At 40.9% G+C, this 17,745-nt stretch overlaps 1 protein-coding gene across 4 annotated transcripts in view; it reads left to right on the plus strand.

Annotated features, from left to right (window-relative positions):
• PUS7 (pseudouridine synthase 7) overlaps nt 1–17,745 on the plus strand; it is a 92,500-nt gene that overhangs the window by 46,045 nt on the left and 28,710 nt on the right. For 3 of the 4 annotated variants that reach the window (XM_040343516.1, XM_040343517.1, XM_040343518.1), the window contains exons 6-12: nt 455–472; nt 742–853; nt 946–1,023; nt 6,774–6,902; nt 10,988–11,113; nt 11,234–11,295; nt 13,818–13,978. In XM_040343516.1, coding sequence (XP_040199450.1) covers nt 455–472; nt 742–853; nt 946–1,023; nt 6,774–6,902; nt 10,988–11,113; nt 11,234–11,295; nt 13,818–13,978 — 686 coding nt within the window. The remainder of the gene's footprint in view (nt 1–454; nt 473–741; nt 854–945; nt 1,024–6,773; nt 6,903–10,987; nt 11,114–11,233; nt 11,296–13,817; nt 13,979–17,745) is intronic. The other variant, XM_040343519.1, reaches the window with a different exon arrangement.

The raw sequence follows: 17,745 nt of genomic DNA on the forward strand, positions 1-17,745 counted from the left end.
TTTTTTTTTGGTGAAACAAATGCAGATCGGGCTTCAGAGGAAAAGGACATTTAGACACGCGTCTAAATCTACCCTTTTAATGATTTGGTTATATAAAGATGGCTTGTCTTCTAGATTTTAGAACTTTAGTGTTTTTTTCATATTAATAAATTCAATAGATACATTTGTATCATGTAGTTTATAGAGTTGTGTGCTACTTAACCTAGGACATGTAATGCTGTCATGTTTTTTTTACGTGTGTAAATACATGTGGAAAGGTCCATTTTCTCAGCTGTTTACTGCTTCTAAGTTCATTGCAACGTGCCACGCATTTGGATGCCATTGTACCCTAAGGAATGGAATGACCATGCAGTCATATTTATCTTTGCATGTCCAACTCTTGACACCTGTAAAAAGAATAATATAGAAATTAAACATGACTTTCTTGTGCTCTTTATGCTATACACTTGGACAGAGGTCAAAACAACTTCAGGTAAGCAAAGCTGGCATTTCACAAATGAAAAAGAAGGGGAATGCCAAACATACACTTAAACTGGTAATGCACAAGCAACACTAATGTTTACAATGCACCAGTGTTACACATTACTTGGCCTGTTTACCAGAACTTTGTAATTGTTTATTGCTTTGATATTTATATATTTTTTTTTTTTTTTACGGTACTTAACATCCTGTTTTGGAAGGCCAATTCTAAACTGTTGTTTTTATTTGTACTAATTATTTTTACTTGTATCTCTTTTCAAGATCCACGTAAGCATTCATGGCCAAAATCTCGTGGTAGCTTTTGCCATTTTGTGCTTTATAAAGAAAACAAAGACACAATGGAAGCTATTAATGTGCTCTCCAAGTTTTTAAGGTCAGTTCATAAGATGTTGGCTAAACAGTTTAAGCCCCCCAGATAAAACCACTAGCAAAAGCATTCCTAACATTTTTATTTTATTTTTGCAGAGTTAAGCCTAATATATTTTCTTATATGGGGACCAAAGATAAAAGAGCTATCACTGTCCAGGCAATTGCTGTTCTTAAGTAAGTACCACAATCGTTTCAGACTTAAGTATTATGACCCACCACCCATACAGTTACTCGGCATTATCAACCCTCTTCTCCACTGCAAAAGTAGTGTCTGAGGTGAAATGGGCACCCTTCTTTTTAGACTGCATGTATTTACCTATGTTTTTTTTTTTTCACAGAATAAAGCAGATAACATTTGGTGAATCTATGCTTTGCCCATACAGCAAAGCAAAGCACAGGTTCACTGTAATGCAGACCCTCCAGAACTAATATACTTTCCTTTTGCTTCCCCACAACTTCATTCAACAGGCTAGAATGAAAGAAAAGCCCTGTGTACGCTACAACTCAGGAGTCCTAGCTTAGACGAGGCTCTGAATTTTCCATGTAATAGTGCAGTTTCATGCTTGTCCTTATCTGGATGTACTGAACAGAGCAGTGATAGAGTAAAGAAAAGTACAGTGCCTTGAAAAAGTATTCATATCCCCTGAAATTCTCCATTTTGTCATGTTACAGCCAAAACGGTAAATTTTGTTTTTTATAGAGATTTTATGTGCTAGAACACCACCAAGTGGCACATAATTGTGAAGTGGAAGGAAAATTATATGGTTTTCAATTATTATTATTATTATTATTATTATTATTATTATTATTATTAATTTTTTTTTTTTTTTTTTTTTACAAATATGTGAAAAGTGTGGCGTGCATTTGTATTCAGCCCCCCTGAGTCAATACTTTGTAGAACCACCTTTTGCTGCAATTACAGCTGCAAGTCTTTTTAGGGATGTCTCTACCAGCTTTGCACATCTAGAGAGTGACAATTTTGCACATTCTTTGCAAAATAGCTCAAGCTCTGTCAGATTGGATAGGGAGCATCTGTGAACAGCAATTTTCAAGTCTTGCCACAGATTCTTAACTGGATTTAAGTCTGGACGTTGACTGCGCCATTCTAACACATGAATATGCTTCATTCTAAACCATTCCATTGTAGGTCAGGCTGTATGTTTAGGGTCGTCTAACTCTAACCAACTTCCCTGTCCTAAAGAAAAGCATCCCCCTGACGCCGGAGGGGGAGGGTGGAGTACAATCGGACCCCATTAGGACCTTAATGTGCTACGACAGCGTGCCCATAGGTATGGAGGCCCTGGCATATGCAAAGTCCAATAAACGATTTCCCACATATGTTCTGATGCCTAAGTTAATTCCAATTTTTTTGCAACTGCAGGAAGAGGAGGGATTCACCAAGTACAGTCTGATTTGGGCCAATGGGTACTATGAGGAGCTGCTCTCGTTGGATTGCGGTGGAGGAGGTGCAGAGTCACATACCTGAGACATATATTTACAACGGGCGGACTGATTTCCTTCCCAGAGTTGAGGGAGCGGTTTCACCTCCTGCAGTCAATGCTCTTCTATTATAGGCAGTTGCAACATGCAGTGAGGGTGCAGACAGGGGGGGGCGGGCATGGATTCTCTCACAAACACCAATATTTAAATATATGGTTGAAGTATCCCGGTTTAAGAGATTCATTTCCAGAGCCTATAACATGATTCTTAATATCTACCTAGAGGGCTTCCCCCTTGCAGCATCAAGTAAGTGGGAGAAAGATGTAGGAGCATTCAAGGATGAACGATGGGAGGAGGCACTCCAGGTGGTGCAACTCTGTTCCTTAAATGTGGCCCATCGGCTATCACAACTCTACATTATTCTTAGAGTACATTATGCGCCCGACAGGCTGTGTAAGATGGGGGTGAGACCGGATTCTAATTGCCCTAGATGTGCCAGAGATCATGGGGACCTAATCCATCTGTTATTTAGGTGCCCCAAGCGTCACTTATACTGGACAGGGGTTTTAGCCACAGTTATTGGAGTGTTTCAGACTACCATACCTACAGACTTGAAACCGTGCATACTAGGGATCTTGGATGACATTCCCATGGTAAATGATTCTAAACAGGCATTAACTAGGACCCTGTTTCAGGCCCGCAAGCTGATTCCTAGACATTGGAAGGCTGTTGAGCCACCAACGGTGAGGGAATGGATTGCCCAAATGGGTGAGACCATACGATTGGAGAAGTATATGTATCAACATACGGGTCGGACGGGGAAGTTTGATAGACTGTGGGCACCTTGGCTAGATACCCCCGGCCTGTCCCCGGTTGATCCTGGTGATGGATCGACTGTTGAGGTAGAGGGTGAGTGATGGAAACACCAGGAGGGTGGAGAATGACTCACTTAAAGCGGGAGTTCACCCATAAAAAAATGTTTACCCTTAGATTGATGCTCATTTTGTCTAGGGGAATCGGCTAGTTGAAAATCGAAGCTGTACTTACCGTTGTAGAGAGCGATCTTCTCCGCCGCTTCCGGGTATGGTCTTCGGGACTGGGCGTTCCTATTTTGATTGATATCCTTCCGACGGTCGTATCCATCGCGTCACGAGTAGCCGAAAGAAGCCAAACGTCGGCGCAGCTCTATACGGCACCTGCGCACCGACGTTCGGCTACTTTCGGAAAATCGTGACGCGATAGATGCGACCGTCGGAAGCCTGTCAATCAAGAAGGAACGCCCAGTGCCGAAGACCATACCCGGAAGCGGCGGAGAAGATGTATCTCTAAAACGGTAAGTACTGCTTCATTTAAAAAAAAAAAAATAGCCGATTCCCCTAGACAAAATGAGCATGAATCTAATCTTAAAAATCTTTTTGAGGGGGAACTACCGCTTTTAAGGTATACGTGTCTTATTATGGGGCGTACTTCTAAAATGAGCAGTCCCGGTGAAAGTATTGCCTGAAAAGGTCAGATTTGTGGAGTGCACGACTAATAGTTGTCCTGTGCACAGATTCTCCCACCTGAGCTGTGGATCTCTGAAGCTCCTCCAGACTTACCATGGGCCTCTTGGCTGCTTCTCTGATTTATTGCTCTCCTTGCCTGGCCTGTCAGTTTAGGTGGACTGCCATGTCTTTTGATAGGTTTGTAGTTGTGCCATATGCTTTCCATTTTCAAATTCTGTATTGAACAGTGCTCCGTGAGATGTATAAAAGGTTTTTTTTTTTTACCCTAACACTGCTTTAAACTTCTCTACAACTTATTTCCTGACCTGTCTGTTGTGCTCCTTGGCCTTCATGATGCCGTTTGTTCACTAAGGTTCTCTAAGAAATCTCTGAGAGCTTTGCAGAACAGCTGTATTTATACTGAGATTAAATTACACACAGGTGGACTCTATATACGAATTAGGTGACTTCTGAAGTCAATTGGTTTCATTCGATTTTAGAGGTATCAGAGTAAAGGGGGCTGAATACAAATGCACGCCACACATTTTAGATATTTGTAAAAAAAAATGTAAAACCATTTATTTTCCTTCCACTTCACAATTATGTGCCACTTTGTGTTGGGTCTATTACATAAAATACCAATAAAATACATTTACATGTTTTTGGTTGTAACATGGCAAAATGTGGAAAATTTTCAAGGGGTCATGAATACTTTTTCACTGTATATGTTGCTTAGCATTTTGGGGAGGCCTTTAAAGCAAATCTGTTATATTTTGCCTAAATTGACAAAGGACTTTGATTATTTTTAAGATAATATCCTAAATAAAAACTGAGCAGCTTTAACTTCCTAATTTAATCAGAACCATGAAGCTACTTGATCATACGTTTAACTGCAGAGAACCAACGTAAGAAACCTGGCTTCATAACTGGTTCAGCTATTGTGATGTACATTCTGCCTGATGTGGTCATAAACATTACCTTTTTTACTTTACGTTCTTTTGAGCATAGATGCTTATATTTTGCTATTCGAATGTTCCATTTGATCACATATAGGCTCAACCTTTTGTTCAGCTAGAGAAAATTGAGTACTGTCCGTGATCCTTTTTTTTATTTGCACTAACATATAATTTTTCATGGACGAGCTTTCAGGGTGTGTCCCCTTCAAGGTCCAAGCAGTACTGCTTGGACCTTGAAGGGGACACACCCTGAAAGCTCGTCCATGAAAAATTGTATGTTAGTGCAAATAAAAAAAGGATCACGGACAGTACTCAATTTTCTCCATCACAATTGCACTAATACGGCTACAATCACCTTAAAGCGGAGGTTCACCGATAAATTGCTATTTTTACCCTTAGATGGATGCTCATTTAGTCTAGGGGAATCGGCTAGTTGTTTTAAAATCGAAACTGTACTTACCTTTTTAGAGAGCGATCTTCTCTGCCACTTCCGGGTATGGGCTGCGGGACTGGGCGTTCCTATTTTGATTGACAGTCTTCCGATAGGCTTCCGACGGTCGCATCCATCGCGTCACGATTTTCTGAAAGTAGCCGAACGTCGGTGCGCAGGCGCAGTATAGAGCCGCACCGACTTTCGGCTACTCTTGACGAGATGGATGCGACCGTCGGAAGACTGTCAATCAAGAAGGAACGCCCAGTCCCGAAGACCCATACCCGGAAGTGGCGGAGAAGATCGCCCTCTACAACGGTAAGTACTGCTCGGATTTTAAAACAACTAGCCCATTCCCCTAGACTAAATGAGCATCCATCTAAGGGTAAAAAAACATTTATGGGAGAACTCCCGCTTTAAGTACGATGGAAGAATCTTTATTCAGCTAGATATTCTTGTGCAAGGAAATTTTATTTTAGATTTAATTTCACAGAAGTCAGTGGGTGACATTTTTTAATGAAGAACATTTTCTTTAAAATCTTCTCCTCCCTTGCCCTTCACCTCCTGATTTCAACAGCACTATGATTTGCATAGTTACATAATAGCAAGATGAGCAACTGGTTCAACCTTCAGGTATTATGATATGAGTTTATAATATGCTAAGTGGTAAACTCATAACCCTCTCCATCCTACATATACCAACTACTATTCTGCTGGCAACGTCCTTCACCTGCCATAACCTACACGGATACCAGCATATCCATTAGTCATCTTCATCAGCTGGCGAGCCAGCGCAGCCCACACATTCACAGCTTTTCTCCACAGACCCAGCTTTCAGAGAGCAAGCGTCTACTGAGCAGTCTGATCGAAAAAAAAATTATATTTAACACAAGTTTTACATTTAATTTTCTTTTTGATAAATATTTTTTTCAAGATACAATTGTGGCCTCATGCACGCAGGACGTTTTGCAAACTTTCCTATGTGCCTTTCTTTCTGGTAGCAGCATTTTGGCAGAAAAAAAATGCCGAACCCTCCTAAAAGGCTTTTACAGGCTTCAAGTGCTTAAAGGGGTTGTAAAGGTACAATTGTACATTTTACAACCCCTTTAAGTGTGCATTTCATTGTGCCGAATAATTCATTCTGGCCATTGAAATTAAATAATGCTCAAGCGCTGAACGTGCCTATGCATGAGGCGTTTGAAATCATTCTTTTCACAATTGTATATTGCATGTATTCATACATTCTGTATCTGTTTGTTTTTTTCTCATTTATTAAACATTTAACTAACTACGTTCCTATTTTCTTTTGCATTATCTATTTAATTCTAAATGTCCAAATAAAGCACAATTGACATGATTTCATTTTAGGAAAGTTTTTTTTTTAAATATAAATAAATATATGTGTGTGTGTGTGTTGTGTGTGTATATATATGTATGTGTGTATATATATGTATGTATGTATAATATGTATAATATATATATATATATATATATATATATATATATATATATATATATATATATATATATATATATATATATATAATAGTTGATCAAATTAAGAAATGTGATGATCGACCAATCTGCATATAATGCTACTCACTTTTTTTTCAGAATAACTGCACAGAGACTGTTCCATTTAAATAAGTGTTTAATGAATTTCAAGTTGGGAAATTTCACATACCAGAAGCATCCGCTCAAATTGGGTGAACTTCAAGGAAATCATTTCACAATCATTTTAAGGTATGACCTTTTAAAATGGCTGCCTATTGCCAAGCTACTCTGGTTATCCTATGCAGCTTAAAAAATATTGTAAATTGGGAATAGCTGATTGAGAGACCTTCAGAACGTACTTTTGTTAGTAAGTTCATGAGCTTTTTCTCGTGTTAATTTGACACATCATTGAATGCAGGCACAATAAAAAGTGGAGAATAAAGTAAAATTAAATGGTATGCACATCACAAGAGTTAACTGTATTTTTGAACGGTAAAGGACACAAAACAATGTTGTAACCCTAAGCACTTTTGTAATGATGCAACTGGCCACCTATTTAGCATTTTCCGTTTTTATCTAGAAATTGTTATAACGTCATTGCATGCTCAGCTTACAGGTTCCAAGCAGTGTATTGCATGCAATTTTGTTTTTTCCGGAGTGTCTGCTGCATAATTATGTCATCGTTTTCAGATTGCTGCAACCTAGCTATGTGTGATGGGTCTACAATTGGCATAAAATGGATGCATGTGAAGTATTGCAAAGTACAGTGACCTAAACCGAGCTGTGCTTTTTGTGTTTGGTGAAAGCATGTCCAGGCTGCGACTTGGAGTTGAAATTGGCATACCAAATCTTAGTTTGTTGGCTGTTTGGACTCGCACGAGTTGGGTTAATACAGGCCAATACAAGTGTTAGATGCAGGTATATATTGATTTATTGAGTGTTTTACATTGTCAGATTTTTTTTTTTTTTTGACAAATTTACTTTTTAGGGTGCATTTTTATTCACCTAAAATGCATGTGATTAATTGGTGAGACTTGATTAGTTATTGTAAAATAGGTATATTGCCCACACACATTTTCAAACTGTTTTCACAAAATTTAAACTGAGCTTAAGTATGGACAGAGTTTACGATCAGTGAAGCCACATGTCATAACTATAGGTATGTGGACTTGCAATCGTTTCCCTGTAAAAGTCAAACTTGTGCCTGCCCTCTCGTGCCCTCTTAGCTTTCCTATAAATACTTTTTAGAGTGTTCTAAAAACAAAAGAAATCCTTTATTATATTGCAGCTTAACCACTTAAGGACCGCCTAACGGCGATATACGTCGGCAGAATGGCACAGCTGGGCACAAGCACTTACCTGTACGTCCTTTTTAAGTGCCCAGCCGTGGGGCACACGCCTGTGACCCAGTCCGAAGCTCCGTGGCCGCGGGACCCGCGGACCCGATCGCCGCCGGCGTTCCGCAATCGGTCACAGGAGCTGAAGAACGGGGAGAGGTGTGTGTAAACGCACCTTCCCCATTCTTCACAGTGGCACTGTCATTGATCGTCTGTTCCCTGATATAGGAAAAGGCGATCAATGACGTCACACGTCCAGCCCCGCCCCCTACATTTAGAAACACATATGAGGTCACACTTAACCCCTTCAGCGCCCCCTAGTGGTTAACTCCCAAACTGCAATTGTCATTTTCACAGTAAACAATGCATTTTTATAGCACTTTTTGCTGTGAAAATAACAATTGTCCCAAAAATGTGCCAAAATTGTCGGATGTGTCCGCCTTAATCTCGTAGTCACGAAAAAAAATCACTGATCGCCGCCATTAGTAGTAAAAAAAAAAAAATGTATTAATACAAATGCAATAAAACTATCCCCTATTTTGTAAACGCTTTGCACAGAGCGGCCCCAAACCGCCTCTTCTGTGGTCTCATGCTGCTCATCCTCTTTTCAGTCTGCCCCTATTGCAAGCACTTTGCATCTGTAGACACACGTAGCACGGCTTGGCTCTGCCCTCGCTCCCACCCCACAGGCTTTGACTGACAGCAGCAGGAGCCAATGGCTCCCGCTAAGTCTCTTGAAAGAAAGGAGATGGGAGAATAGCACCACAGTGCTGGCTAGAGAGAACCAGTAAATTCCAAGGGGTTCATTTTTATTGCCACTATATGGAAAACCTTATATCCCAAAAGAAACAAAACTGTAACTGCTTAAAAAGTGTTAGCTGGAATTCGGCTACAATTAGTTTTGTGTAGTGTATCTAACAATTTTCTCACTTTTCCTTCCCCATAAACTGACAATGCTGCTGTCCAAAGGTGTCTGTTGCTCCTTCATCCAGAGTGTAGACATTTTTAAGGCCTCTTGCACACTGCAGCTTTTGAAAAGAACTTTGTACAGCTTCTTTTTTATTTTTTTTAACTGAGCTAAACTACAGCCCATTAATTGTCTATGCAAACAAGCGCTATGCGTTCTTCAGTAATAAAAGGAAAAAAAAGAAAAATCAGCCTTTTTGGGCATTAATTTACGCCTCGTGCGCAAATTGCCATTTGCATACTGTGCAGAACGTGAGCATACGTTTTTGCGCATTTGCGCAAAAATGCTCGAACGCGGAAATGTGCACAAATATGATACATAAATAAGTCTGAAAAAGCAGATGCTCAAACAGGATTATAATATGCAAGAGGCCTTATACAGGAGGTGTGTTACTAACTGGATCACCAAGTGAAAACAAAGGGAAGCCAAAAAAACTAACACCGCCACCATATCTGATGATTGGCAAGCTGATGGACCGCTTCATTGCTTAATATAGAGACAACTAAGAGCACAAGGAGGCTAGGCCAAGCTCAGATATTAAGAATAGAGAGTTGAATATCAATTCAGCTGCCTAGATTACTGGAACTATGTATTTTTTTTCCATACACTTTTAACTGAAGGCTTTTCATCAAATGCCCAATTTTAATTGCACAAATTTATGACTGGTTTAATTCAAAATGTAATCCACTTTCCCGAAGGTTTTCAGCGCCATTAAAAAAATATTACGTTTTCATAATTTCTCTCTCTCTATCTCTTTAGATCAGGGATCCTCAAACTACGGCCCTCCAGCTGTTGCAGAACTACACATCCCATGAGGCATTGCAAAACTCTGACATTCACAGACATGACTAGGCATGATGGGAATTGTAGTTCCTAAACAACTGGAGGGCCGTAGTTTGAAGACCCATGCTTTAGATATTAAAGTGGAGTTCCACCCTAAAAAAGAAAAATACACAAAAATCCTGAAAAAAAAATAATTTTTTATTTTATTTTTTTCTTACCAGAAAAGGCGGTTGCTATGCGGATGTTCCTAATCTGCCTCTTCCTAGTCCTCGGCAGGTCTTCTTCCTCGTCCTGCTTGCGGTGTCTTCTGCGGAATGGGGCGCACTGCCTTCTGGGAACTGTGTGTATTCCACAAAGCGCCGCGAGACTCGCACATGTGCAGTAGGAAACGGGCAGTGAAGCCGCAAAGCTTCACTGCCTGTTTCCCTTAGTGAGGATGGAGGCGCCGGGACCTGCCAGGATCGAGGGATCGCCCTGGGGGTGGAGGGGGGCCGCATCGTGGGCCCCTAGGACAGGCAAGTGTCCTTATTAAAAGTCAGCAGCTACAGTGCTTTAGACTTAAAAGAAAAAAAAATTGCGGGTGGAATCCCTCTTTAACCGCTTGCCGACCAGCCGCCTCAGTTATAAAGCGACAGGTCGGCTCGCCATTCAGCCAATAGGGGCGCGTACGTGTCGCGATCGCTCGTTAGAGTGAGAACCCGGAGCTGTGTGTGTGTAAACACATAGCTCCCGGTCCTGTCAGGGGGAGAAATGCCTGAATGTAAAACTATGCCCCATTTTGTAGACGCTATAAATTTTGCGCAAACCAATCAACACTTATTGCTTTTTTTTTTTTTTTTTTTTTTTACGAAAAATATGTAGAATACGTATCGGCCTAAACTGAGGAAAAAAATAGTTTGTTTTTATACATTTTGGGGATATTTATTACAGCAAAAAGTAAAAAATATTCTTTCTTTTTTTTTTTTTAATTGTCGCTCTATTTTGGTTTATAGTGCAAAAAATTAAAACCGCAGAGGTGATCAAATACCATCAAAAGAAAGCTCTATTTGTGGGAAAAAAGGACGCCAATTTTGTTTGGGAGTCACGTAGCAGGACCGCGCAATTGTCAGTTAAAGCAACGCAGTGCCGAATCGCAAAAAGTGGCTCGGTCATTGACCAGCAATATGGTCCGGGGCTGAAGTGGTTAAGGTCACCTTACTTGAACTTGTTTCACTCAGTATATTGTATTTTCTTGTTTTGCATTGCAGAAATATGACTGGAACAGTTGAACAGGTAGAGCAAGCCATGACCTCACTCAAGAATATTGGCTTCATAAATTATTATGGCATGCAGCGTTTTGGTACAACTGCTGTTCCAACTTACCAAGTTGGAAGGTAATTAATTTTTTTTTTTTTTTCTTTTTTTTTTCTTACCGACTGTTTGGTTGTTTTTTTTTTTTTTTTTTCATTTATAATAAAAAAAAAAAAACTTTTGTATATTTTTTTTTATCACAGAGCTATTCTTCAAAACAACTGGGAAGAAATGATAGACCTTATTTTAAAGCCAAGACCAGGAGGTATGAAAACCTTAAAAATCATGAGTTTACACTGATTTAACTGCCAGCTAACTGCTTTATCTGGTAAAAATGTAAGGTTATTGAAAACTAGATAACCGCCTTGGTGAAATATTCATCTATTTTCAAAGCTTTACATTTAAAACAAGTTATGCATAATTGTTACAATTTTTTTTTACTATAAAAAAAAAAAAGAGGACTCTTTTTACACAGTGGTATCCCAGGGAAATTTATGAAAAGATTAAAGTGGAGTTCCGGCCACAATTTCACTTTTTAAATATAAATACCCCTGTAATACACAAGCTTAATGTATTCTAGTAAAGTTAGTCTGTAAACTAAGGTCCGTTTTGTTAGGTTGTTACAGCATTTAGACACTTTATAAAATAAAAATTGACTGGGGCCATCTTAAGTGTGGGCATCATGAAGCCAGACTGTATGACTTCCTGGATGTCAGCCTTGCAGATCTCGCACATGCTCAGTGCTGCACAAGCAGTGTAATAGGTTTCAGATCAGGTTTCAGCACCTGTACTGTCCAAGTCACATGATTCTTCGAGACTGGGGAGTGCACAGACTCCTGGAAAGTTACACCCACTACATTCCCAGGAGTCTGTGCGGTGTAGGTTAGGAAGCTTAAGCACCTAGGTGCAGGAAGAGGGAAGATTAAATATTCTGCCTAGCAACAACACTTTGAAGGCATCTAAAAAAAAAAAAAAAAAAATTCTTAAAGGACTAGTGACATTTTTTTAAAACTACTGATGTAATGTTATATTTATGGGTGGAACTCCACTTTAAGATTCAAGCATAACGTATTCCTCCTATCCTTCACAGCGAGGGAAGCTGCAGTTCTTAGCCTCTGTTTGATCTGCAGTTAAAATTGTGCTGCACATGTCATCAGTTATGACATTGGCCATTTGATGGCTTGACAGTTTGGTTGAGAATACAACCAACTGTGACAGTTATCATCCACAGTTTGCTTTGATTGTAACTTCTTTGGAAACGGTGGAAATGGTTGAAAACCTTCACATATACCCAGTGAAGTGACTAGCCTCAGATGATACAGTGATATAAAAACAAATCCTCCTACGTAAGTTGTACCTGTTATGCTGATAACAGGAACAAAGCAGCAGAGAGAAACCATGCTTGGTGCTTACGATAGACACACTGTAGAGAAGAATAAACATCTGGATCCATAGGATTTGATCTTGAAGGCCAAAAATTGTTTCCTGGCCTCAACCCAGGCTTATTTTTTATCGTTATTCTAAAATACAAAGATTTAGAACAGATTGGGGAAAATTATTTTTATTCCATGCTGCTGCTTTTAACCCAACTAGTTTTTCTACCATTGCCTTATATAAGGTAAACCATTTTCAGCTTTGCCCTCTGTGTCCTTTTCAATTTTTTGCTTCCCTATTATACAAGAAAAACATCTTGTCCTCAGAGTGCACTCTGTAACCCAGTTTTCTTTTGGTCCCACTCCTAACCACTTTGCCACATATCTGAGCCCTAGACCCTTGTTATAGCACCTACTTACCATCTTGTGCCTGCTTTAAACCCTTCTCTGAGGTTCCCTACGCCAACAAAACACAAATACAGAACTTGCCAATCAGTAGTCGATCCTGCCTTCCAACCGCCTTCTAGGCAGTCTGTCTTGGACATTCTTGACATCACTGGCGCACCCATAAGGGGAATTTTTTTCATTCCCCTTGTGAATGGTGTGGCACTACTCTACATACAGTATCTCACAAAAGTGAGTGCACTCGCATTTGTTGCCAGCGGTTCAAACATTAATGGCTGTGTGAGTTATTTTGAGGGGACAGCAAATTTACATAGTTATACAAGCTGTACACTCTACATTTTAGCAAAGTGTCATTTCCTCAGTGTTGTCACGTGAAAAGATATAATAAAATATTTACAAAAATTTGGGAGGTGTACTTTTGTGAGATACTGTATATCCACGTGGGTTGCATCCTTCTTGTCCCATTTTTCCTTCCCGTTCATTGACGGATGGAGGAGCTCAGATTGTTGTAATATTAAAAATCAGTCCAATTAAGGGGTGCGCAATAGCAACAAAATACCAACAGGCCCACAACAGAACTAGATACTGCATGCAGCTCAAAGAGATGCCTGAAGAACCTTACGCCCGAAACTGCCATCAGACGAGACCTGAACATCCACCTGGTAAAGCTGAGTGTGTGAATAGATAGCAACCTTTAGTGGTATCCTGCCTGAACAAAAGATGATCTTGGTGGAAGATAATATGTCTAGCAAAAGGTTAGACTTTCCTCAGCAGAGCAGAGAAAATGTATCCACTCTTCTAGGACACTAGAAAAAAACATTTTGGTGGGAATAGAAAGGGTTATACCCGGTTGGTCAGTGTTTTAAATCATCCTGTATGCAACAGTATAACCCAACAGTCTCTGCCCTGTCTCCCTCAGTAAAGAATGAAATGTATTTGTCTTGTTAAACATTTGTCTTTTTTGTGGAGACATCCAACATCAGGTGTTATGTATTAATACAATTTGCAGCTGAAAAGGGATACTTGGTTCAGTGCAGACAAGAGTGGGCAAATACAAGGGACCCAGAAGCTGCACTCAGAAAATTGCCAGTCAAGCGTTGTGTGGAAGGTCAACTGTTACGTGGGCTGTCCCAATATGGTCTGAAGAACATTGTGACTGCTTTTGGCATAGTAAGTATGTTTGTAATGGATTTAGCTAGTGATGTTAATGCCCTAATATTAACCACATGGAACAAGTCAACGTTGTTTTGGTTGTACTCTATGCATTTTGACATCTCTAAACCTTTGCGCCCCTGCACCCTGTCCCCCATGTTGATGAGGACAAGGGCCCCTTCCCGACAACCCTGGCTGTTGGTTGTCGGGGTCTGTGGGTGGGGGGCTTATCGGAATCCCCTTTAATAAGCGGGCCCCCGATCCCGGCCCCCCATCCTATGTGAATGAGTATGGGGTACATCGTACCCCTACCCAATCACCTGGGAGAAAAAGTGTCAAGAGAAAAAAACACTAGACAAATTTTTAACGTCGTTTATTAGGCAGCTCCGGGGGTGGTCTTGCGACTTTGGGTTGTCTCTTCCGACTTAATGCCATGCGTGGTGCGAAACTACTTGTATAGGCATGGGGCGTGGTCACCGGGTGATATCACCCGATGACCCTGCCCCTTACGACATCACAGTTCTTGGGCATGATGTGACTGTAACGTTATAAGGGGCGGGGTCACCGGGTGACCACCCCTAATGCTATATAAGTCGTTGCGCACACGGCATTATGGCGGGAGAGAGCGTTGTGTCAAAATCGGAAGAAGATGACGGAGAAGACCGGGCCAACGCTGGAGGAGCTCGGCAGAAGGCGCATCGGAGAGCTGAAGAAGAGGCTGGAGAGAGCGAGGTAGTGGGAAGAGGCCTCTGAAGTCGGAAGAAGACCCCCGGAGCTGCCTAATTACTTTAAAACCTGTCTTTTTTTTTTTTTCATGTAATATGGGTAGGGGTATGATGTACCCCATACTCATTCACATAGGGTGGGGGGCTCCCTGCCACAAAGCACCCACCCACATGTTGAGGGCATGCGGCCTGGTGTGGTTCAGGAAGGGGGGTGCTCGCTTGTCCCCACCCCTTTTCCTGACCGGCAGTGCTGCATACTCGGGTAAGGGTCTGGTATAGATTTTGGGGGGACGCCCACACCGTTTTTCAGCTTTGGGGTTCCCCTTAAAATACTTTACACATATTATGTAGCTGTACTATACACCCTGGCATCTCTGAATATGCAAGTTAGCCATAGATGCAAAAAAAAAACATCTCTCACACTCCTGTAATGAATAATCCTATTTTTGGTGAATTAGAAAGAAGCAATGGAATGAGACATGTAAATAGATTGTTATAAGAAGGCTATACTGTGCTAAAGCACTGGTTCTGTGGAGTGCCTTTTGGCTACTTCTATTTCTTCTCACCATAACCTTCTGGGTTATACTTTCTAATTAAGTCCCAAGCCCTACTCCTTCGAAACCACAGTTTCCATACAGTGCACAGATTATGGCTAAAAAGCACGAATCAGCCGGGCAAGGGTTGTGGGGATGAGGCCCTTGTCCCCATCAACATGGGGACATGGTGCTTTGAGGGGTCAAAGCATCCTCCCAATGTTGAGGGCATGTAGCCCGGTACGGTTCTGGAGGGGGGGGGTGGGGGATCACGCGCGTTCTCGTCTCGTTTTACACTTTTGGTTGCAACATGGCAAAATGTTTATCAGGATTTTATGTGATAGAGCATGGGTCTTCAAACTACGGCCCTCCAGTTGTTTAGGAACTACAATTCCCATCATGCCTAGTCATGTCTGTGAATGTCAGTGTGTTACAATGCCTCATGGGATGTGTAGTTCTACAACAGCTGGAGGGCCGTAGTTTGAGGATCCCTGTGATAGACCAACACAACGTGGCACATAATTGTGAAGTGGAAGGATAAATGGTTAAATTTTCTTTTTTACAAATTAAATGTGAAGTGTGGCATGCATTTGTATTCAGCCCCCCTGAGTCAATACTTTGTAGACAGACCTTTTTTTCTACAATTTACAGCTGCAAGTCTTTTTTGGGGATATCTCTACCAGCTTTGCACATCTAGAGAGTGAATTTTTTGCCCATATTTCTTTGCAAAATAGCTCAAGCTCTGTCAGATTGGATCTGTCAACTGCAATTTCAAGTCTTGCCACAGATTCCCATTTGGCTTTAGGTCTGAACTTTGACTGGGCCATTCTAACACCTAAATATGCTTTGATCGAAATCATTCCATTCTAGCTCTGGCTGTAAGTTTAGGGTCATTGTCTTGCTGGATGGTGAATCTCCACCCCATTCCCAAGTCTTTTGCAGACTCAAACAGGTTTTCTTCTAAGATTGCCTTGTATTTGGCTTCAGTCTTTCCATCAACTCTCACCAGCTTCCCTGTTCCTGCTAAAAAAAAAAAAAGCATCCTCACAACTTGATGCTACCACCATGTTTCAGGGTGGGGATGGTGTGTTCAGGGTGATTTGCAGTGTTAGTTTTCCGCCACACATAGCGTTTTGCTTTTAGGCCAAAAAGTAAAATTTTGGTTTCATCTGACCAGAGCACCTTCTTCCAAGTGTTTGTGTCCCCCACATGGCTTCCTGCAAATGGGACTTCTTTGGCTTTCGTTCAACAATTGCTTTCTTCTTGCCACTCTTCCATAAATGCCAGATTTGTGGAGTGCATGACTAATAGTTGTCCTGTGGACAGATAATCCCACCTGAGCTGTGGATCTTTGCAGCTTCTCCCAGAGTTACCATGGGCCTATTGGCTGCTTCTCTGATTAATGCTGTCCTTGCCCAGCCTGTCAGTTTAGGTGGATGGCCATGTCTTGGTAGGTTTGCAGTTGTGACATACTCTTTCTATTTTCGGATGATGGATTAAACAGTGTTCCGTGAGCTGTTCATAGCTTTGAATATTTTTATATAACCTAACCCTGCTTTAATCTTCTCCACAACGTTATCCCTTACCTGCCTGGTGTGTTCTTTGGCTTTCATGATGCTGTTTGCTCACTAAGGTTCTCTAACAAACCTCCAAAGGCTTTACAGAACAGCTGTATTTATACTGAGATTAAATTACACACAGGTGGACTATATTTACGAATTAGGTGGCTTCTGAAGTCAATTGGTTCCACTAGATTTTAGTTGGGGGGTATCGGAGTAAAGGGATTCGAATACAATTGCATATCACTTTTCAGATATTTATTTGTAAAACCAAATTGAAAAACTTTTCTTTTCCTCCCACTTTGTGTTGGTCTATCACATAAAATCCCAATAAAATACATTTAGATTTTTGGTTGTAACTTGACAAAATGTGGAAATTTTCAAGGGTATGAATACTTTTTCAAGGCACTGTTTGTGGTTACTGGCATTTAAAGTCCATGAGGAGGTCTTTCAGTAAAGTGTGTTGGAAGATCAGCCCCCCCATATAGGCAGCATGGAGATAGTGAGTGTGTGTGTGTGTGTGTGTGTGTGTGTGTGTGTGTATAACGGCATACCTATCAAACATCAGGCATAACTGGCAAAACTCCTAGGGGGAGGTGCATCTGTCGTTGCATATAGCACTGCTATAGCATGGCATCTTTTTGCATCAATGGCCAACTTGCATATTCAGAGCTGCCAGGGTGTTTAGTACAGATGCATAATATAGTATTGGCATTCTGCCCTCACTTTATTGGCAACTGGATAGACACAGGAGAACTCCAATGTGTGGTGTATAATTAATTATTGCTCAGTGTGGGAGCCATCAGTATAAATTTAAAGAGGAATTTCAAGCCATATAGCTTGAACTGGCTGCCGTACACATGTCGGACAGTTTCTGTTGAACAGGCCGATGCCGCCCAAAATTCGGCCCATGTGTACGCCCCTTAAAGGGTAACTCCACTTTTTTTGTTTTTTATTAATATAGCACA

This window comes from Rana temporaria, chromosome 3, assembly GCF_905171775.1.
Source record: "Rana temporaria chromosome 3, aRanTem1.1, whole genome shotgun sequence".
Taxonomy (NCBI): domain Eukaryota; kingdom Metazoa; phylum Chordata; class Amphibia; order Anura; family Ranidae; genus Rana; species Rana temporaria.